The following is a 24196-nucleotide window of genomic DNA, read 5'->3' on the forward strand; positions in this document are numbered from 1 at the left end:
ATTCTGTAAAGATGTTTTCTCAAAGCCTAAAATCTTAAAACAAAATAATGATATCTGCAGTCTCTCAAACTCTCAACAAGGACAGAAGGCTGTTCAAAGCAACAGCATCTCATTAAAGAAACTACTTCTTCATTACCAAAGCCCCCAAAAGGTAAACATGATTACTAACAGGGTATGATCACATGTTGTACTACTTTGAGTGAAAGGGACAGAAAGAAAATAGAGAGAGGAGAAATTAGATGTTTTCCACACAAGGAAAACTATAAGTTAACTATTAGGTATAACCCTCAGTATGATGGTAGAGACACTTTAAGTCATGTTTTCCTTTCAAGTCTAAATCAAAACAGTGAAAAGTTTCTGAGCTTTGGCAAATATCATAATCTCCAATATCTCCAATTACAAGTAATATAATTGACACTTTCCAGCATCTCCAGGCAACATAATATGCTTGATTATGATGAAGTGTTTATGCATGGCACTGATTATATGATGCTGTCAGTGATAACCAGGTTTCTGAAGTCATTCAAGCTCAGGTTCCAACAAAAATAAATACAAATAGCAAGTCATTATATCTACAGTATTACCACATGAATACCAATGGTTTTAAATTGTAGGACTCAGGGTACCAAAGAATCTCAAAGTCTGAATAATCTGACAGGGAAAGAACTTTGGTTAGTCAAAATGTGGGCTGCATTTTGGCTGCTATTGATTTCTTTTTGTTGGAGTCAACACATTCAGAAGCTTCATGAGGCAAACAAAATCAAAGCCAAACACACACACACGCACTCATAAAAACGAAATAAACACATGTCTACAAACAGTTATTCATTTGTTCTGAGTGAAATAAACAGGGAAAGCCGGAAACAGGGATGAAAAATTAGTCAGATGCAGGAGCTGTTGTTTCCTGCAGGTTTGGCGCACAAACTTATTTCATAAGCCAACTCATCTGCATCAAACACATTCGCTGTGTTCCTCTGCCTGCCTCCCTCTCTCCCATCTTCTCCATGCCTCTCTGCACCTCTCACTTCTCCCATTCCTCCTCTACTCATCTCCTCTTTCCCCCCATCCTTGTTGACATGCTGCAGGTAGCTCCAAATGAGTGCAGCTTTGAAACCAGCCGAGCGGTGGGCACATCCAAGAGGGTTTTATATATATGTGGCTTTCTTGTAAAGCTTCAAATCTCACCACTGAGCAAGCACCTCCACTGCCTCAGATTATACCCCTCTACTGTCTGATGACTTGCAGGAATCGTTATTTATTTATTTTTTTTACCATCTATTTCTCCTCTAGCACCTCAATCACTCTCGACTGACGGAGTCCCAGTGATTGTAAACAACTTGGGAAAGACATATTACGGTGTTGAGGCCAGGGTGAAGATGGAAAAAGTGAGAGAATAGAAAGAGGGAGGAGGAGGACGACGGAGTGCATGCATGTCTCCTCCAGCACCTCTCCTGCCTGCTGCTCTTCAATCTCTCCATTGTACATGTGCCACCTCTAATACCCCTGGCTATCAGCCAAAGCGAAGAGGGATTTTCCATGTGGTTAGCATTTTTTTTTCAAGCCATCAAGTACCGCCATTATAAAGAACCAGCAGGCCAGTAATGTGGATTTGAGCTAAGATGCATGAAGTTTACGATTCTGAGACGCGCCTAATGGTATCTCCCTTCCCAGCATGCTCTCTGATTTCCTTTAAGAACGTTAGACCGTCATCAAAACATGATGGAATGTAAGCATTAACAAACATTAGAATGGTAAACACACAGCGTATGCAAGATTTATATGTGTGTTTCTGGGATGTTTGCTTTTTAAACAGTTTCAGGGAGATGGCTGCGATTAAGAGGAGAAGTGTGAAGGCTAAAAGGTAATGATTAAAGGGAGAGAGGAAATGTAATGGCAGTGTTCACATTACCCAATTCCTTTTTTGTTTGCTAACATTTCTCAACATTGAATATTCAATAGACAATTAATTATATATCAACTTCAAAAGTTGATAGGAGGTGATTATGTTGAAGCGAAAGTTAGTCTTCGCCTCATGTCATTTCTGGCTAATTGCATTTATCTCTCCAACAGCACTTTTAATAAAGTGAGATTCAAACTGATTGTTTTATGAATATCATCCAAAATGTTGATTGTGACAGGAGAGATCTTGATTACACTTAGCATAACAAATACAAATTGCAATCAGCAACTTGGAAGCTTTTCACAGATCCCCCCCCACCCCCACTTTTAGATATTTTCAGCTGACAAAGTAGGCAGAACTTAGGTTCATATGAATATAATAAATCAATATAATATACATATTTATTTGTGCAATATATACAGTATATTGCACCAGATATACTGTAGCTAAAACTTCATTCTCATGTGTGGTCCCTGAACGGCATGGAGCTCGACGCACCGCTCCGAGGCGAGCAGTGTAATTTCTCTGTGTGAGCACATAAAGCTCATATAAAGAGAATAAATCTATATCATTTAGTCTATGATTTATTTCCATTTAGTACTAACAGTAACATGTGCTGGAGGAGTGTTGGTATTATGGTAATTGCTTCAATACAGTTATTAATATTCATGAATGGCATATTAATATTTCATATTGGCAATGATTCACCTCTGATGTTGACAAATTGCTCTGGACCCTGTTGGTACTGACATGTGCACTACATACAGACACCCTTCTATAGTAACACACTAACACAGTAACATACAATTGGATACACACTCGTGACTGCATACATGAGAGGTGTGTACACACACAAACACACGTGCATACACAGTGGAAGATGCCTGTAAAGGTTTGCATTTCAGGGGGATAAAAAAGATTGTGTGAAATTATATGAAATAAGAAGAACAAGGAGGGGAGAAAAGTTTCCCAGTATTTATACGCAAACAGGTTCGGACACTGTTTAACACAATACCGTATAATACAAAAAAGCAGGGGTCTGCTACTGATGGTTATAAACCTTTAATTTTGTTTTCAGCATCTTTGCATATAAAGTATCTTGGGGATTGAAAACAGGAAGAGATCAAAGAGTAGGGAGAGCCAATTTGAGTGTGGGGGAGGAGGAGGGTCAGAGAGAAAAAGCCAAACTGGTGAGGAGACCAAACCAGAGATCATCTAAGTGGATTAAATAAGGCTTGTAAGCATATATGCGCGTGTTATACAAGCGTTTGATCTGGTTGTATGCTGGGTAAACATGCCACATTATTACTGCTGGACACAGATGTGATACTTTTCAAAGGACACTTCAGTTCAATCTGTCAGTCACCTGCTCCCTCGCCCCCCTTTTCTGGAAAAGTAACGTACTGAAAAATTCCCAAACTGAGTACACTGAAATCAAACTGAATGTCCATTCACACATGATCAAGCCAGCATGTGTCTGCAAACTGCATTTTTGTTGATAAAAAACTGAAAAAACAGCAAATGTAATAATGTATGGTAATGTCACTGGTTAGATATCCACTCTCTCTGGATTCAGGAAAATATTTGAAAAGAAATGACAATATCCTGATATCACCCTGTTAACTACATGGTATTGAACATCAGCAAAGTAATCAAAAAACTGAAAAACCAATTCAAAATGAAAAAAGTAAATACAATCAAGTCTAAAGTATTACTAACTAAAGGCAACAAAACAGTTCCATCATACAGACACAGAGTGACTAATTCTAACTGTATGAGAAGAAAGATAACAGTAATTGTAAAAGTTAGAAAAGTTGCAATTCTACTCCATTGTGACTTTTTTGGCAATTCAATTAGGGAAAAAAAATCTAAATGAAAAGCTGATTGCTTCACTGCAGAACTTTCAAATATTACACTATTTTGCCTTCTGTCATTCTATTCGTCATTTGATGAAAAACTTTTTTAATCACAAGAAGGTGAAATACTGAACATGAAAGACGTTGCAAAATGTTGTCTACATTGAAGGATTTAAAGCAAGCTACAAGAGACCATATCATATATTGACAAATACCACATTTTGTAAAGCAGAAAACTGTTTTGGTACATTTAAGATGCATTGGAGAGGTACACGACGTGCTGCAGTCTATTCTGAGGAATTTCTGTCTTTTTGGAATATCAACTCTCTGTCACTCCGCACTCAAAAGACCAGAGAAAAAGTTCCACTCTTCATTTTGTGAGTGTAATATGTCTTTAACTCTATCTTTGCAGAGTCGACATGTTCAGAACATGACTTAAGTTGAAAACCCATAACAGTTCAATGTGTGTACTAGGAATATGAGTTTCAATACGAGTTCAACTGGGAAAAAAAAAAAAGAAAAGATATTCAAATTGTACCGAATCACCCTCAGGGGGGACGTTGAAATGGGGTTCTGTAGTCACTGCGGTTAGCTCGTGGAAGTCGGCTCAATTTCACAAAAAGGGAGCAAATTAAAAGATTGAAATGCAAATTATTCCCCCACTTAGCTGCGCTTCGGAGCATGCTCACCATGCAGATATCAGCAATGTCTGCTTGTGTGCGCGAGGGACATAGTGTGTGCAAAATAGAGAAAGACTCTTTGTGCTTACGCCTACATCTTGTATATGTGTGTGCGTGTATTCAGGGGAAACAGATAACACTTTACATTATTTGATTTCACCCCGCTTTGTCCCTATGGAAGATTCAGTTCATGTTTTACATCTGGACAAAAAGGAGAGCAGAGAGTGTTTTGATGGCCCTTTACCCAGAATTTAAATTAATTGGAAAAGGCAACTTTGTAAATCGTTTTTTTCTGGCAGTTTGCTTTGGGTCTCCCTCTCTCTCTCTCTCTCTCTCTCTCTCTCTCTCTCTCTCTCTCTCTCTCATTTTGGTTCATCGGGAATGTCACTGGTGCACAGGCAGGAGGATACTGGACCCAAACAGCCACATTCCTCTTCTCACCTCAACATAAACAGGCACAAACACCTTTCCAGTACTTGGAGCCATAAGACAACTGATTAACTTCATTCAGTATCACAGATTTCTGAATCCAATGTGAATCTCCTATCACAGACTAAGGGAAGGAAGATACTGAAATTTGTTGCAGCAATTAGAGTTTTGCTTTCCGACAAAGCATAGGATTTTGGGTGCTGTTTGTGCTGTTTTACTGTCCACTGGGCAGCTTTGGGTTTGATTGTTGTCAAATGTAATTTTTTAAGAAATTATAACCTCTGTTTCTGTCCATCTCTGGCTGCACAAATAGTCTAAATACATGTGTGTATGAGGGAAGCCTATCAAAATCTAATATTTTTCTGAGAAATTCTACCCCTAACCCCAACCCCTGTCAGCCATGTTTGTCTGGCCAGTACTGGAGAAATGCAATGTTAAACTTAATGAATAGATGAACTGGTATTGCTACAGTGCCGTGTGCTGGTTGTTGACTGCTTTTTGTGTGGTGTTATAGCCAAACGTAGCCCAAGAGGAATGGCTTATTGGCAATTATAAACTAATTGTGTTTTGCTCTGGTTGGCCAGTTGCCATGTTGTAGGCCTAATATATATAATGGTCAGTAACAAATTACTTTTTCTTAGGCGAGAAAGCTTAATGGGTGTCCAAAACATGGTTATCATTCTCTTTAAAAGAGAAACAACTTAAATATACATCAGGTTTGGGTTAGATTTGGCAACAAAAGTTAGGCTCAGTCAGGTCGGCTCTTAAAGAGCAACTCCACACTAGATTTTAGAAGGAATAACAAACAGTTTCTACCTCTATGGGTTGAAATGCATAAGTCTCTTAAATCTCTGACCATCACAGCTGGATGGGGTCAGGTCTGTTGTATTTGTGACCACACCCTGCTGTGATTTAGCCTGGTACATTAGTGCAACAGTACATCACAGATGCACAGTTGTGGAAAAGACTGCTGGACTGGGTACAGTTACTCTTTAACAACGTGGGTACAGGCCAGTTTCAAGACTCAGTTTCATGCCAAAGCAGACCACTTGTCTAAATATTAAGATTTAGCAAAAAAAGACCTTACTCCACGTTTGAGAATGTTTATCTTTGCCTTTTTATCACAGAAATGCTGACTGAGAATGCTTGCTTCCCTCTAGTTCTGTAGCAAATTTTACATAACAGCCTTTGCTACAACTATGCTTAAATAAACAATAAAATGCTTTCCAGAAGTAAAATGTGCTGGTCATTGTCTCTGTGCAATCGATGAGTTGTCAGTTTGATTTGTATATTTAGATTCCTGTGAGTTCACGTTGCGGTACATTACACTGGCGTACAACATACCTTGTGCACAAAATATTTTCAACTGTTTTAGTCAATTTTAGGTCACACTGACTAAACACATCATTTGGCAAAATCATCCTAAACTTAATCACACACACTTAGTGTTTGCGTGTCTGCCCTGCAGAGACCAACTTGCTGCATCATCGCTTGTAAACATTCATTAATGTTGCGTTGAAGAGCTTTTTCTTATTCCCTGAATGAAGGTGAAGCAGCCAGTGAAGTTCCAGACTACACTGCGCCAAGTGTGGAGACCGGCGATAAACCCCTGGCCTTTTTCTGTGTGTGTGTGTGTGTGTGTGTGTGTGTGTGTGTGTGTGTGTGTGTGTGTAGTAACTTCCTAACTTCCCATCCTTGCCAGAATGGCTGGGGTAAGAGTACTTCCCTGAATGTGTATGTGTGCGTGTGTGCATGTACCATATGCAGAAATTGCTTGACATTGGACTTATTACAGAAACACTCATTTCTCCTCTCTTCTCTCCTCCTTTCTTCAAGCCTCATCAGCACTTTTGCCTCCTTTTCACGGTTGAAAGGAACATAAAAATGACGGAGTCAGCAGGAATTTCTTTGAGCTTATTTACAGGCTGTTTTTCCCCTGCTCGCCTCCTATATACGGATCAATACAATCTGTGTATAGTATAAGGGTTACAACAGCCAACGGGAAGTCAGAGCTGTATGTGTGTGAAAGTGTTCAGGTTCATGTGTATGTGCCACTTTTGTGTATGTATACGCTTATTTCTAAAGGGCAAAAGTAAAGGCTGCTCCTGCAGAAAAAGAGGACATTTCACACACCAGTGTGCAGCCGATCCCTAACATCTGAAGGTTGTTTAAAAAGTGGTGATGAATGAAGCTATTGATTCATATTTCACCTTGATAGTCTTCATAGGAGAATAGGAAACATATTAATAGGAAACTTTGTGGAGGACTTTTAGTTACTGCCCATTCTGTAAAGCATCTGTTCACAGCTTTTTCAAACTGATGATGAATCTCAAAGCACAACTTAAAAGAATGAAATAAAAGAAAAAGTTTGACAAAAACTATTCCAACTGTTGTGGATGTCTGACACCTACAATAACTATGAATCTTCCTGATAAAAAAAACTCAAACAAAGCACAAAACAAACAGACACAATAAAAAGCCAGTTAGATCCAGGGCTCTCTCATCTCTCTTCCTTTTTCTCACCAAACAACGCACAGTGGCACATGCATACGTGTCCACCACTCATGCACGCAACAGCAAATTCAGCTAGCAGCTACAGTACTGTGGTCTCATTATAGGTGACTGCATGCAGACTGTGTCTTGTTCCATCAAACCAATAAGACCATAGCTGCCTCTCTGAGTGCAACTTCTGACAGATGGCTCTCTCAGCAATTTTCCTTTGACTAGAGCAATCTGTGTGTGTGTGTGTGTGTGTCTTCCTATGCACACATACTCAAGTCTGAGAGTGTGCATGCATTTCTAAGCTCTTTTACTTGATATTGATTGTGTTTGAGTCGCTCATATTCAATTTTAACACTGTCATTCTCAATATTTCACACCTCACAACGCACAACGCCCCCCCCCCCCCCCCCCCACTCCAACATCTCGTCTTGCTCTTCCTCCGTCTATTCTCAAGGACAGCATGTCCACACTCACTGGTGCAATTTACACAGATCCGCAACTTCTGAGTTTCCCCTTTAATTAACCATGAAGTCACACATACTGCATAAGCCAGATTTTGTGTATCGGCCTTGTTTGTCTGCTAGTTTTGGTGTGTTTGTGTCTTTTTACTTTCGCCAGAGGTCTTTCCAAAGAGACAGATGAGGAAAATCTTTTTAAATAAGGGAATTTGACCTTGTCCTCAATTATTAACAGGGTATCATCAGGTCAGGTCCTAAGTACTAGCATCTGTTAAAAGTAGTTTTTGACGGCTAGTAGCGCTATGGAGCGAAGTTTGGATGAGCAGGTTCCTGTTTGCATCTCGTGTTTGATAGCAAAGGCAAACGCGCCATTGATGCAAGACACATTCCTGCTAGCAAGTTAATTCCATTGCAGCAATCAACAGTAGGTGATATTAATGCTGCAAGAAAGATGAGGAATATACATTTTTGTGTGTGTGTATGAGTGCATAAATGTTGAGCTGTCAAGGTGCTCTTACCCGTGATACTGCAGGCATATTCTGCATGATGAAACCTTAATTATAATTAATATGAAAGGAGCAGTGGCATGCATAACTATCCGGCGATACACACATACAAACACACAGCATATTGGTGCAGCATTGTCACAGATCCTTGTCTTTTGTACTGGCTAGAAAACTATTTCATTTCTCCACCCCCGTCTCCAAAACAACACTCGGAGGACAGAGGCGATGCATGACTTCAAGTCTCTCACCCTGTTTCTTGACACCTCATCCCCACAAGTTGAGCTCTCACTGTCTCCACAAATTTCTCTCAATCTCACCTTCTTTTTTGGTCCCATTGTGTCCTTGTCCACACCCTGTCTACCCTTCACCTGCTTTGTTTCTGTTTCACTGCCATTAATACACTGAGTAGTTTTGTCAGAACAGATATGAATTTTGCTTTAAAATGATATTGATTATGGAAACTTAGTTATAAGGCATGGGCAGCAATTCATGTGCCAGTTTGCTTAAAGTGAGCCTGGTTTCTTTTTTGTAAGTTTGAGTGCATAATTGCATTTTGCCACATTTGATTAAGCTGTGAAGTGGTCCTCATCTCTGGAGAACGGAGAGGTAATGTGTAAAAGACTGTAGCTGGGCAAGACCTCAGAGAATAGTTTTAACAAGTGCTCTGTTGCCCTCTGTTCTCGTAGTAAAAAACAAAAAAAATGCACACTTCTAAACACTATTTTCCTCTCAGTTCTTGTGTTTTTTTTTATTTACTTTTTTTTAACTGGAGAACAATAACATGCAATTTGCCATGCTTTCACTCTCCCTTCTCAACTCTGCAGACATCCTATTTCAAATGAAAACTGATGTTTCCCCACAGACAAAGGCAACTTATTGCTGTTGAGTGCACACACACTCAGCTGAATACATGGTGCTACATGTTGTTAGTCTCTCACACACACCACGACCACACATGATCCATCTACTGTTCTATGGTTGACAAAGGGTACTGGCTCTTTAATTTAATTGAACTAGTTTAGAGGAAAACATTCCATTCATTATATCCCGTCACTTTACCCTCAATTTCAAATGTGTTCAATTTAGCCCTGCAGCAAAAATGAGCTGTTATTATCTTACAGTTCAGTCAGTCACTGCGGCAATAAAAGTAAACAACAGAGCAGGCACAAAAAATGTCTTTCTACTAAAAACAAAGAAAACTCAAAAAAATGCTAAAGAAAAAAATAAACTCTTTAACAATGACCCATTTGTGCTACTTGGTACAATACTGAGTGAGAATGAGTAAGTAATGACTTAATTATTGTAATCATAAACGTCTATATATACGTAATATATATAGTCTACCAGCAGTTCTAGTGTTAGTGGAGCTCAGTGTTTTACTTTTCCATAAGAAAATTAGTTGGCTATGGAAGACATTTTAGCTCTCCTATTTAACTATAAGCTGGAAACATTCTGTCACTCATGCTCGATTATGTATTCATGATAGAGGTTGAGAGAAATACAGTAACAATAATAATAATAATATATAATAAAAAACTCAGATATGTTGACTAGATGAGAAGAGGGGACTGTCAACCACAGCACTTAAAGAAATAAAAGTGCTGTAAGGAAACTTGAAGTCGTTTTTGATTTTATAAGTGCATAGTCAATGTTTGATCAAAAAGGAGAAATCTAAATTATCCCCAACTAGTGAAATTTTAAATCAGCCCCATCCTAAGGGTCGGATTATGCTAAAATGAATTATTTCGTATGACGTGTTGTGCGACCTCGTATGAAAACAGATGTGGTTATAGTCCTCCCGCATCGCCACACTTGAAGGTGGGGGTGAAAAGCTGGTCGTCATAGAGATTAGCTGTATGAGAATAATCACACTAACAAAACGGAGAGAAATCACTTAAGTGTTTTTCTCAACTAAAATATGACGGCACTGATGGGAGCCAGATGTTCATCTTCACTGTGCAAAGTGGCAATGATAAACCAGCTTAGACTGACAGATGTGTGCTATAAATACATGTTCCAACATCTAATTTCTGTTACTATCACAACACAGATGTCAAGCAGGCGATGTATGTAACATAGGAATGCAAACGATGCAGAGTTCTCCACATAATTCTAATGAAGGCGCTTGCACTGGCATTTATGGATACTAACTTAGTCTTAATGTGTTACTTTCACACATTACCAGCTCAAACTATGTGATCACATTCAGACTTGTCATTCAGGGAGCAAGTGATGTCAATCCTTTGGATGTGCATTGGAATCACATACAGTGCCTCTAAACTGTCAGTGTGACCTATCTGCGCCCTACAAGACTGATATAATGAGGTAGAGCAGTATGCTATCACATGTTCTGGCTTCTTCTTGCCCATTACATTGTTTCCATTCCTCTAAATCCACCTCCTTGCCTCCCTTGCCCTCTCTCTACCTCTCAGTGTAATTATTTCCAGCCATAACACCAGCTCTCATGTTGGTTTGGCCACTGTGAAAACTCAAGTTATTCTGTCTTTCTTTCCAACCTTCTCTATTATTACATAGTCGTGCCTCAGCAGACGCTATAATGATCGACAGAGCACTAACAAGGTGTCTAACAAGGTGTGCAGCACTCCGCTCTCCCACTGTTTTATCTATTTTGACTGACCTATCTTCTCTTCTTTCTTCTTACATCTGGATGAGGTGTTTTGGAGTTTTGCTGGGGGGTGGTACAGAGGGGGTTGCTTTGTTAACCTAAATGATCACATACATTTTGCAATTATCTGGATTCACTGAGGGTTTTTGAGGGAAATGAGGACTTCCAATTGTTGCTGTGCCTTTTGTTGATAAACAAAAGGAACCGGTAGATCTATTCTTTGTCTATCGTCTTTTGTGCTAGTCGAAGGTTGTGTCATTCTCCATGTCTTATTGAACCAGATTCGGTTTGAACTGCAATTACTAAGAGTCTTATCCATTAAGTTTTTAAATATATTGTGAGCTTTTTTGTTTTCTCTTGCAGAGTCAAGTTTATACGTTTATCCATCAGATACCCTTAAACAATTGTGTGTGTGTGTGTGTGTTTAATTAAAATTCTGTGAAAAAAGTTGCTATGAGCACAACGTCTATCAAGAAGCAATTAAATCTATTGTTTATTCCAGTTGCATTCTGCTCAAAAGCCTGACCTTTACAACGCATTCACTGGGAAATAAACGGAATTCACTTGGTCTGTTTATCTGAGGCAGTTAACAACAGAGAGCCCAAAATAAATATGCTTGTATTACAATTAAGCCGGCCTCCTCATTACTGTCCCTGCTAACCACCGCCTCTCTGACTCCCTGGTGAAAGAATCTGGGTACAACAAGCCCAGCAAATCTCAGTGTGCTTCAGAGCTGCTTTGACAGATATGTATCTTATGGGACAAATCTTCAGTCAATATCACTACAATCTGCACAGTAAAACACAGGCAAGGATGAGTGTTATATGTGTTCTAATTTAAAGTTTCTTTCACTCTGCAAATTTTTGCGGTGTATGTCTGTGTCTATCTGGCTTCGTCTCCCTCTTTGCAGTCTCCAGCTGAATGTGAGATTTCCTGTAGTAGATTAGCAGGGGACATTTTGTTCATTTCGTACAGCATGTCAGAGTCAACACATACATTGCACGTATAACGCAAGCATGATGGGTAATATGAAATAGAAATTTTAGCTGGTGGCTGCAGCTCCCATCTCCACCAGCGGGAGAGAAGCAGGGTAATTAAAGTTGAAGGCCAAATCTGTTTCCCAATTTTTGACAATCAAAAACACAGAGAGGAGGCACAATTATCACCTGACTCTACAGTTCCCCTAAGTTCTACAGAGCTAAGTAGCATTTTGTTTTGGTTCACTCTCAAAGCTCTCATAGTGTCATTTTTGGCTACAGCAGGCAGCTGTTTTCAGCAAAAAGCTGAAGACACACTGATAAAGTTAGTGTCTAGCTTGTGCACAAAATGGGGTAGAGACTAAATATTGGACTTAAATTAATCAGGAGGACACAAACAAGACTCCAAATGAGTGTTAATGTTGATTTGCATCTTCACTAAGCATCTGTCAATAAGCAACTGTTTGCTAACAAGTTCACCATATCAACTTAACCCTGATTATATGTCAGTGTTATGTTTACAGCTTGTTGCCCCCAAGAGGCAGGAAAAGCAGTTATGGCAAGTTTAATTAAAAGTAGCAGTAATAAAGTATAAAAGTATCACAACTAAAAGTCCTGTATTAAAAATGATAAACAAAAGTATGCATTTTCAGCAAAACATACTTAAAGTAGGTATTTGGGCATAGTGTCACAGTGTTATATGTATATTACAGGATTATTATTTTTACTGATGCAGTAACATGAAAGCAGCACTTCAATGAACTACTTTACAAATATACTGTTAGGTTGTTTAATCCATAATAATGTATCATTTTTAGTATGTTTTGTAAGTACAATATTGCCCTGTTTGAAAATAATCAAGTAAAGTACAAGTAAATCATACTGAAGTCCATACATGAGCAAATATACCACCACTGAAGGAAGGATGGGGTTATGTTGGATGGATGGACAGATGTATGGAGGGCAGAAGGGATGAAAGCAGGTTTGAACGGGTAACAGTTGAACTGGACCTCATCACATGTGAGCAGGGATAAAGTAGTGGACAGAGGGAGGGCAAGTGAGATCTCTGGGAATGGAAAGAAAAGGAGAGAAGGAAAGAAAGCAACTGTGACAGAAATAAGAGAGCAGAGAGTGGAAGAAAGAGCAGGAGAGAAACACGCATTTAATGGAACTGCTGAGAGATGGTCTCTCTTCACAGTGGCACATCTCTGTAGCCAGAGAGAGACTGTGAGAGGGACAGAAAGAAGAAAAGAGGGAGCATAGATGGAGAGATAGAGGGGCACAGTCAGGAGGGATGGGCTTCCTAAAGTTGGGTCCACTTCACAGCAAGCCAACGGAGTCGTTAGAGAGGGATAATGGATTAGAGGGAGTCATGAGGACAGGAAGAGAGGGAGAAAACGAGAAGAAGAGAGCAGGAAAATGATGATAATGTTGGCTTCCCAGCAGTGTGGCACAGCAGAAACAGAGATAATGATGGAGGGAGAGACACATAGAGGGAAGCGAGAGTACTGAATGTGAACGCAACTCACATTGATAAAACTCAGCAGCAAGTAGAAAGAATTGGAGAATGGAGAGAACTGAGGGACGGAGGGATGAAATACAATAGGAGGGAGGAAGGTAACAGAGAAACAATTGGGGTTTCTTCTAAAAGGCGCCGCAACAAGACTGTCAAAAGAACAAACGCTCCTTTCTCTCTCTCTCTCTCTCTCTCACACACACACACACACACAGTCATATAGACACTCAAACAGACAGATAAATGCGCAGCAGGGGACAGTGGAGAAGAGGAGGAGCAGAGTGTGTGAGAGGAATAAAAAAAATAGAGAGGGAGAGAGATGCTTGGAGCAGCAGATGGAAAGATGAAAGTGTTGATTATGGCCTATGGCCCTAACTGTGTGTGTGTGTGTTGGTGTATCTGAGCAATCTTTTTTCATACAGTGAAAACAAGTAATTCACAATGTGCATACGTGTGTGTGTGACTGTATGTATTTCGCACAAAGTTAGCTCTAATTGAGAGTCAGCAGCACTCACGCTGACAGTGGGGCTGCATGCTAGGAAAACATACACATATGCCCACACACCCACAAAAACACAGCCTGTTTCTCCACAGTGTCTTTCTCCTCCCCTACTAGTTAATTACGGGAGAACACCAGTGAGCGAGAAAGAGAGAGCGACTGGGAAAGATTTGTGAAAGACAAATATTCAATGTGACTCAAGAGTTTTGCTTTTGACTGTCCTACTTTAGCTCAAACGTCGCTGGCAAAAGTTAGGAGTCAGGACAGGGTAAGGAAGAAGTGGAGGGATGGCGAGACAGATAGCGGGAGACAGGGAGGTATGGAAACAGGAAATGGGATGGAGGAACAGGGTAACGTGTCCGCTCTCACACTGCCTCTCTTCGTTTCAGTTTCTCTCTCTTCAGCAAGTCCGACTTGCATAACAGCGGCTTTCTCCCTCCTACTAGGGTTACACGTCAGCTGAGATGCCTCCTTTGACTGCCAGCGTCTGTCGCCTGTTTGCACATTTCAATTACAGCAGAGTTCACAGTCCATTTGATAACTGTGGCCACTTCAGCTTTCCTCTCGCTCAGAGAGTGCGGCTATGCACCAAAAATAAATAAATTAATTAAAATACTAAAAAAGGAGTATTGTGGTTGTTGCAGTTTTTTTAAATGCGATCTGTTGCACATGCTCTCTGGCTGTGGAACATACTGCACGAGAACACTTGAGCTCACCTCAGCCCCCGAGCTCTCTGTGTAAAACTGGCCCAGAAACCCCTCTCTACAACAAGACGTTTTTCTTTGAGCTGCTAAATTATCTTTAGCACCTCACTGCTTTCCTGGTGTTTTATCTTTCTTTCTTCCTTCTTCGAATTATGTTTTTCTTGCAGCACTGTGAGGTTTGCTTTTAATGAAATGGATCACAAATTAATTGCATCATTACTGCATTTACTTGGAATATTCAATAGAATTCTCCAGATGACTCAAACCCAGTAACAAATGGTCACTTTAATTTGCCTTTGGGTTTGTCTCCAATATCCGTAGAAAATTATGTTTAATCCACTTTACAGGCTCTAATTTGAGCAGCATTATCATCTTTGACGATGAATAACACTTTCATCCCATGCCATGTATGAATGTGTCAACCTCACAAAGGCTTTTTATTGCTTTCAAGCACATTCTTCTGTTCCTGCTGGTTTACAATTATCCACAACACTGAATGAAGTCGGCACGCCCTTATCAGCACTGCTGCTCAGCTTGTGGAAACTTTCTTCTGACCACGCTCCCTATAAGTCCTCCAAACTGCTTCAGGCTGTCTTGTTTTCTATCTACCTAGTTCTTGTATGTCACCCTCGTCCTGCTCTGACTGCCTGTGGTGGCTCATTTCAAATCCAAAACCTGGTGTACAAGACTGCAAATGAGTGCACAGCCCCATCGCTACAGGCCATGGTCTGTGCAGGCTCTACATACCAGCCAGTCAATGCCCTGCACTCTGCTGATGTTGTCTGCTTGGCTCTCCTAATAATGTGACCTGGTAATCTCTCATCCCTGCCTTGACTCTCCTCCCTCTTGGCTCTGAAAAATATTGGAATGACCTTCCCACCTCAGCCAGGGCCAAAGAGTAACCCAACTGAAGCTGAAAATTAATCTCCTTAGGAAACATTTCACATCCTCTTTAAATCATATTCTCTCTCCCACTCCGTCCCCTCTATACTCACTACTTACAAACTTCATTCAGTCTCCAGCTCTTATTTAACTTTTGTGTGATCACCGGAAAATTATTTTCCCCATATTCCTGTTGCTCACACTGTCTGAGTTCACTGCTGAAATACCCAAAATCACATTTGCGTTGGCAGCAGTGGAGATGTGGTCTGCTTTCAAAAGACAGGTGGAGTGCGACCAAAACCAGAATCAATTTCTGAACAACATCGAGGACAGATGTGTGCTGATTGATGGTCTCTCCCGTTGGCCACCTCCACTGCATGTTTTTGAGCTTAAGCTGTGCAGCTGGCATACATTAGGAACAGCGTCTACCTGTGTCCTACCTGTACATGCAAATTATTATTTCCTACAGCTATACTTATTACTATTTTGTACCAAAGATTACTTGACTGTACAGTTCTCTTATTCATATAGTTTATTGCTCTTTAAAGTATGTGCAACCTTTTGTCACGGTGTCTGATCTTATGATTGTGTGTGCTGTAAATCCACTTTTTATACCCTTTACCTGATGGTTGCTTGTAAAGTTAGCATTATATAAATGCATGTTCAAGCTCCTTTTCTGCCTTCCAAAGATTGTATGTAAACAATCAACATTTTGACAATATGAATGTTGGCTCACAATTACTAAGCTAAGGACATTATGTATATATGTATCTATGTATGTACATATGTGGGACTTATAACTATTTACTTTTTCTGTATTCCAGCTGCGCATCTTAAAGCTACTTCTGTGTTTAATATTTCCTGTCAAAGTTGCTCTTTGAAACGTTCTTTTGTTTGAGGATATACTGTATTACTGTTGAATAATGAAACCAAATCCCAAGATTTCGACTAGGCCTTTGATGTAGCAGTTAACAAAATATAGAACCAAGCAGCAGATTTTGTTAGATGCAGTCCTTTCCATCGTGTCTCTTTACCTCTTCCCCTCTTCCACCCCTCTCTCCCCTCTTTTGCATCCCTCACTCTCCTTGAGACCAATTAAAAATAGTTTATGGAGTACAGACATTTTTCCCACTATTCCTACTCCCTCTCTCGCTTTATGTGTCTCACCCTCTATTGGTGACACACACACACACACGCACGCACGCACGCACACACACACACACACACACACACACACACACACACACACACACACACACACACACACACACACACAGGATTGAGAGACCTATGGGTGAAGTTGTAAACAGACAGTGAATTTATAACTTGGTGGCCCTGATCAGCAAGAGGGAAGGAGTGCTGGAGTGGGAAAAAAAGGAAGAATCACAAAGATGAGAAAAAGAGGAGAGAAGGGTGGTAAGGAAGGGGACACATCAAGAGAAAAAGAAAGAAGAAGGGGTGAATGCAGAAAGGCAGAGGACAAAAGGACACAAAAAAAGAGATGAAAGTGAAAAAATGGAAGTATAAGAAAGTGGATAGCAAGAAGTAGTCAAATGGAAAGAAAGTAAAAAGAAAAGAGAATGGTGAGAAATGAGAAAAATCAGTATAATCCCTGTGCTCCATCCCTCTTTCTCCTCTCACAGTCAAAGTGACACAGCCAAAAGCAAAATTCCGGCATCACTCATCTCCAGCTCCCTCCTGCTGTGGATGTGTGTGTCTTTGCATCTGAATCAATTTTCCCTCAGGGTTATATTTCAGGGTGAGGCACAAAGGTCTGGGACATTATAGAGGTGCTGGGGGAGTGAGAGAACTGCTGTCTGAAAATTTGGTGTATATTTGTGAGCATCCGAATCAGAATCAGAAATACTTTATTGATCCCCGGGGGGGAAATTGTACAGTACCGGTGCTCCCATTCAAGAGTAGAAAAATATTCTATGTGTTTATATGTTTTGCTACTGACGTTATCAACCTTTTTTGAATGTAATTTTTTCAAATTTGTCAGTCAAGATAAAGTTTCACTTCATAATTCGTTATCTTTCATAGCACTTGTTTTGATGTCTTACTATGGAATATGCCTACTCAGGTATTGACAGAAACACCTTTTACCATTACCCCTGCCCTGAGTGGCTGGCAGTCATGACGTCTACCTCAGGGCCCTCTGTCTCTATATATGACCGACACAGCTTCACTCACCCTGGCTAACTAGCTAAACATTCCTCAGACCGGAGCAGACAGTGTGTTACAGTGTGTTCCGGGTAAAGTTCCCCAGGGCCACCCCTCCATCTTTGTGATGTGTGAGGCCGAAGCCGAGTTCAACCGTTGGATTGTTCAGTGCCACACTTAAGTCTCACAAGCACTCAGGCACACTTTGTGGAAATAAATGTTTGTTCACTGACGTATCCAGGCAGTGGTACAATTTTTCACAAGGAAAAAAGATAAACACAAACATGCAAAACATAGTGTTTTCCCCTATAACACTACCAGTAGCGGCACAGCTGTCCTGCGTGTATCAGTGCGTGCATGCGTAATAGCACCCGGGCGTAGTGACCACTGTCAGCTGCCAGAGGGCAGCGGTGTACAGCCAAATGACATTCCGAGAGTTCATGGGGACTCGACAGAGCTTCATTCTCCTCTATCTTTACGAAAGGAGAGTTGGAAAGCATGCGCAGCGTCAAAATGGGTGTTGAGGATGGTAGCCAGGGGATACAGACTTTGACTCACCACAGTGCCTTTTCGTCACAGTGGTGTTACATGAGGAAATATATTCCTTGTTAGACAAAAAAGCCATACGAATAGCGCCACACAAGCAGAGGCTAGAGGGTCTCTATTTGAGGTATGTCCTGGTCCCACAGAAAGGGGGAAACAGTATACATCAAAATCCTTTACCTCCGTGCCTTAAACTAGTACCTCAGCACTTACTAGTTTTGCATTCTCACACACACAGCCCTGATACACTTTGCGTGCCTGGGCGATTGGTTCACATTGATCAACCTGAGGGACACATATTTTAACATCTCCATTTAGCCTCCACACAGGAAATACTGAAGGTTCACATTTCAAGGCATACGAGTACCTAGTATTTCCATTTCGCCTGTCACTAAGCCCAAGAGTGTTTGTGAAATGTATCGTGGCTGCTATCGCCGGCCTCAGGGAGCAAGGCATCTGCATGGCCACCTATCTAGATGACTGGCTACGGCTGGCACCCTCAGAGCAGGAGGCTGTGATGCATAGAGGCATTGGGTTGGCACACCTGTTCGATCTAGGTTTTGTGGTGAACAGGGAGACGAGTGTGTTCACAGACACAGGACGTTGACATCAATGTTGAATTCGGTCACTTACTCGGCCCACCTGTCAGCCGAAAGATTGGATGCATTGAGGTCCACTCTGGCACATTTGATCGTAGGTAAACGTGTCACATATGGTCTGTGTCTCAGGCTGTTGGGAATGATGGTCAGTATGGTAGTGAAGCTGGGCAGGCTGTACATGGGAGATTTCCAGCCTTAGGTGGCTTCTCTCACATTGGACCCTGTGCACCACAGATCCCATAGGGTTATGACGTCTGCATCATGTGCGACCATGGGTGCGTTATCAACCAGGAAAGTAGTGACAACAGAGGCCAGCATTTTGGGCTGGGGCGGTGTGCTCGAGGGGATAACAGTGAATGGGGTTTCTCACCTATATCAACTATTAAGCTATCAGTGTTTCTAATGCTAAAACACTCCCCTGGGTTTCAGATTTGGGGGCAGACCTCTTGTCCAAAAGGAATCCCCTTTACGCAGAATGGAAACTGCACCCAGCTGTAGTGGGTCAGATTTGAACATGGTTTGGCTGTTCTTTAGCCACAGCTAAACATGTGAGTGATATTCCCGCTCTGTGCATCCTGCTTGTATGCAGTTCACCCCTGGGAACCTTGGGATTAATCCTGCTTTCATCCCAATGGTGGTCAATCCATACTCACCAACAGAACTTACAGCTCTACGGAATGGCAGTGGATGCATATGTTGTGCCCAGTTTGCAGTTCTGGTGGTCAGTAATCTAGGTAAACTTGTCTGGCAATACGGGACATATCTCATAGTGAGACATCGAAATGAGTGCTACGAAACACAACTTTAGGTTACTTGCTTAACCCTGGTTCTTTGAGTAGCATGAGAGAGATGACTGGCCAGACCGCCCATCTTATTTCCGAAGATGAAGTGAAAAGAGCACCCTTGCTTGTTTTGAATGACGAGTGACGCTGCGTTGGCCACATATAAAGACGGAGGACACAGACATCATGATCGTTATGGCCTTAGTGCTTCTGTGAATATGCAAGGGGGCGTATCCCATAGTGTGACATCTCACTTATGCTACTCAGAGAACTGGGGTTACACAAGAACCTTAAAGTTATCGTGTGTCTGAGAGAGGAGATCTCTGCTTTACAAAATAGTTGTTGGGATTGAAGTAAACCACATTCCAGGTGACTTTTAAAGCGAGTGAAGTTCAGCCTACTTAGCCTTTCGACAGTCGTCTCTTCATACTCAGTTAATTTTGTGAGAGATATTTCTGGCTAGCCAAATCAGAAATGAATTACCTGTGGCTAAAGCACAGCTCCTCTCACATGAACAAGATGCACCTGATGCCACACACAAACACACATTCTGTGCAGTATATAGCCAACACAGAACCATACACGATGTGTACACACAGAAAGGACACACCCACTCTTGAAGAATTATATCCTTTCTCTCTCTCTCTCTCTCTCTCTCTCTCTCTCTCTCTCTCTCTCTTTCTCTCTTTTCTCTAATGATGCCATGACTAAAATGTTAATTACAGATAAAAAGAGAAACGATTGCGAATATCAAACAGCAATTAGCATGTATCATCATCATCATTACCACCATTAGCTGCAGCACAAGATGGAGGATTATTTACCAAATGGTGGAATGCTCATCAGTTGCTTATTCAGGGCCTGAAATGTTTCACAGGCAGCGTTAAAAACAAACAAAAAATTAATAAATAAATCATTCCTCCAAAAATTTGCATAATTAATGTAGCTTAAAAAATTAACTCTTGCGAGTCCCAGAGCCTGATAGAAAGAGCACACTGTGCTCACTGGAAACTAGCAGTTATTTATTTATTACGCTACACACCTCACACATCCGCACAGACAAACATAAGAATGAGACTATGAATATGAACATATTTTGTGTCTCTGTTTCATACTATACTCAATAGAGATATAAATACTCAATGAAACACACAAACCAGTTGGAAAACGGACATAATGCACATACACATTTATGCGATCTCATTTTTTCCCTGTTGCAATTGCCCTTTTCCCTCCCGTCACTGGCTCTATTTCTGCACTGATGAAATTTAAATCCTTCCCTTGGTGTCAATTGTCTGATCTCCACACCTGAGCATGGCCCAGTGGATTCTGGAAAATCTTTGGGTAGATAACCAGGATGAGGTCATTATCCTCCACTAAATCCATGTGGAACAAAACCTCTCCTCCCTTTTCTTCTCATTTGACGATTGTGCTCAAACATCAAAGGTCAATCCACACTTATGACACCCAGAGGACAGCTGTTATGACATTTTTGACATAGATATTTTTTTCTATGCTCCCCTCCCCTCCCATTATCTCTTTCATTATCTTTTACCTTTGTGATGGACCCTGGAAATATAGTATTGTTGTAAAAGCCCATATCCCTACAGCAAAATATTTAACAACAACACTGCTGTGTACCTTCTGGTTGCCAGCTGGGGTAAGAATAATAAACTATGAAAATATACAATATTTTGCTGTTGCAAAGTAGTGGCATATAAATGGAACTTTTAGGTCACTGGGCTGTCATGGGAAACTATACTGTTCCAATTCACTTTCCAAATGTAATGTTGTCGTATTTTTTCATACTTACACATAACACAGAGAAACTTACAACAATCAAGTTTGTTGCATAAAACCGCTAGTATGTACCACAACATCTGTGTATACATCAATCCTTAATTATCTGTTTATGCCTGATCTAACCATCCAAAAATGAATAAATTCATTCATCAGGCAGTCCTTTTTTGCTTTCCACTCCCTCTGTCCCGTATCTTTCTTACCTTGTTGTACAAAAGAGCCGTACACAAACCACATGGAATTGTACAGTGTTGTCGAGGACACAGATCCCATGGGTAGCCGGGGTGGGTTGAGCCAGTTGAGCAAATACACCAGGATGCCAACAAGGAGCACGGTGCCCGCGATGCACGCCCACAGTGACAGGTCGAAGGGCGCCAGGCAGGCAAACATGTCCACAGTGCGTTCGGCCTTGCGCAGCAGAACACCCACAGAATAATCCATGTAGCGTGTGGTGAAGTCCACGACGCTCTCTCGCTCAGGTGTGATGGTCAGGGCAGAAAGACCCACATCGGCTCGCTGCAAGAGGCAGAGGGTAAGAGAGGAGTTTGAAGTATCAACACTGCGAAAATGTGTAGGTGAGGAACTCAGCTAAAAAATGTGGACTTTTGTACCCAGAGATGAGTAAGTGCTTCACATCCTGCCTCAGTTTCATCCCACCATCTAAAATAATTCATTAAAACACTAAATACAAACCAACTTTACTATTACCTGGAAACATCTGGGCTGTTGGTAGATAAACAAAATGGGTTTTCTGAGAACAGAACTTTTGTGGACAATATGTATTTGTTTTCTTTGAAAGTAAATGTAAAAATACCAGCAAGGACGTGTTTTGTTTTTTTACTACAAGACTTTTAGAAAAAGTGGTCTTGGCACATCTGTATACAGACCAATGTGTAGGAGATAAATCAATGGTTCATAAAAATAAACAAAAAATCAGTTCCCACACACTGTCAACACTGACCACTAGCTACATCTGACCAAAACATAGCTGAACTGTTGCTTTAAGTGTTCATAGTGTGTGAGAGAGTTGATTTCTTGTTTTGAACCGTTACTAGACTTTCAGAAAGGTTTTGTGATTGTGTAACCATGACCCTCCGTGTTCCAGCCTACTAAATTCTGAAATTCTGCAATGCTGTGAAAGCTTTACTAACTCGGTCAAATGTGAACAGGTTAATGACCATGTTGGCACTCTGAATGCAGATCAGTACATTTTTCCTTACAGAGACTGATAATGATCTTCAAAGTAACTCAAATATTGTGAGTTGCTTTGGTAGTAAATGGAGACTGAAGATAAACAAAGATAAAACTAAGGTAAGAAAGAAGAGGATACCAAAAAGTAAGCTTATGTATGGATATTATCATTGTGTGCATTATGCTTTGTTTTGCCTCTGTACTGTACATAAGTATGCAAGTACTGTCTTGTACTGGACATCTTTTGATGGATGACTTTTGAATCACTCATTCATTAGTTCATTGATCTGCTTTTGTGTTGGTATGCCTCCACAAGCATTTAAAGCTTTTCTCATCACTTGGAATTCTTCAATTAATGACTGCTTTAATTATTTACATTTAAAGACTTTAAGTTGAAAAAAAAGCTGTCAGTGAGTATGTCTGCCAAGAAAAATAGGCTGAGCTCAGCTTAAATGCAGAAACAATGATGGCTAATTAAAATGTTTTCAGTCCCCAGTGCTTGGTTAGCAGCTGTAGACATCTGCTTGTACCATAATGAGGATTTAAGATGCTGTTGTGAGCTTGTGCACATGTGTTTGAAATCTATACTAGCGCCAGAGATTGTTCGATACTTGTTCGATGAGATTTTCTTTGTTGCTAGAAACAACTGACAGTAACAAGTTAGGTGATTTTCAAACACTAAGCCCTACTGCCACTGTACACACACACACACACACATACACACACACACACAAACTGATTACACACTTACAAACACACACTTGCTTTTAATCCACTGTAGGCAAAAAAAATCTGCTAATTTCACAGTTGAGTGAGGAAACAAAATGCTTAAATGTGCAGAAATTGTCACTTACACTGCATAAGAAGAATATGAGGAGAAACCCTGCAGGATGCCTGTTGGTTGGGACAACACAACGATATGCATGCAAGTGTATGTGTGTGTGTGTGTGTGTGTGTGTGTGTGTGTGTGTGTGTGTGTGCGTGCGCATGTGTAAGTAGAAATGTATTGCCATGCTGACTGCTTTGGTCAGTCAACATGGAAACTTCCAGAGAGCACTCAGGGTAATAATTATCTGGTATAATTGGGTTTCTGGAGAGATAAACCTTGTTGCTGACTGATGTGGAAAACAAAATTATTTGCATGTTCAGTTTATTTACAGCCTGCACTTGTCTGTGTACACATAAATATGCATTGTGCTTGAAGCATTTCTTCATTTTGTGAGCTGTTGCATCCATGAGGGGGGGACAAGTATACAAGGTCAAGGCAAGGAGAACCCAGTTGTAAAAAAGGATTTCAAGCCTGACACACAACCAAAAGAAAGTAATAAAAGTGAAGACATGGAAAGCTTCTGAAAAAACATTGCTGACAATAAAAAAAACAAAACATCATTGACCTATAGATAATGAATAAACTGTGCAGCAGCTTAGTACAATTCCAGGAGGACATCAAAGGACATTGTACACACGCATGCAGATATGAGCATGCACTCACACAAACACATATACATAATGGTAATTAAAAACCAGCATAGTCTTTATTGTATAAAAATGTGTGAGGAGGGTTGAATTGCTGTAAATGAGAA

General features: G+C 40.6%; 1 protein-coding gene across 1 annotated transcript in view; it reads right to left on the reverse strand.

Annotated features, from left to right (window-relative positions):
- Nucleotides 1-24196, reverse strand: part of grid2 (glutamate receptor, ionotropic, delta 2) — a 441727-nt gene that overhangs the window by 74988 nt on the left and 342543 nt on the right. The window contains exon 11 of the mRNA XM_070904482.1: nucleotides 21626-21938. Within this exon, the coding sequence (XP_070760583.1) occupies nucleotides 21626-21938 (313 nt within the window). The remainder of the gene's footprint in view (nucleotides 1-21625; nucleotides 21939-24196) is intronic.

The sequence above is a fragment of the Enoplosus armatus genome, chromosome 4, assembly GCF_043641665.1.
Source record: "Enoplosus armatus isolate fEnoArm2 chromosome 4, fEnoArm2.hap1, whole genome shotgun sequence".
NCBI lineage: Eukaryota > Metazoa > Chordata > Actinopteri > Centrarchiformes > Enoplosidae > Enoplosus > Enoplosus armatus.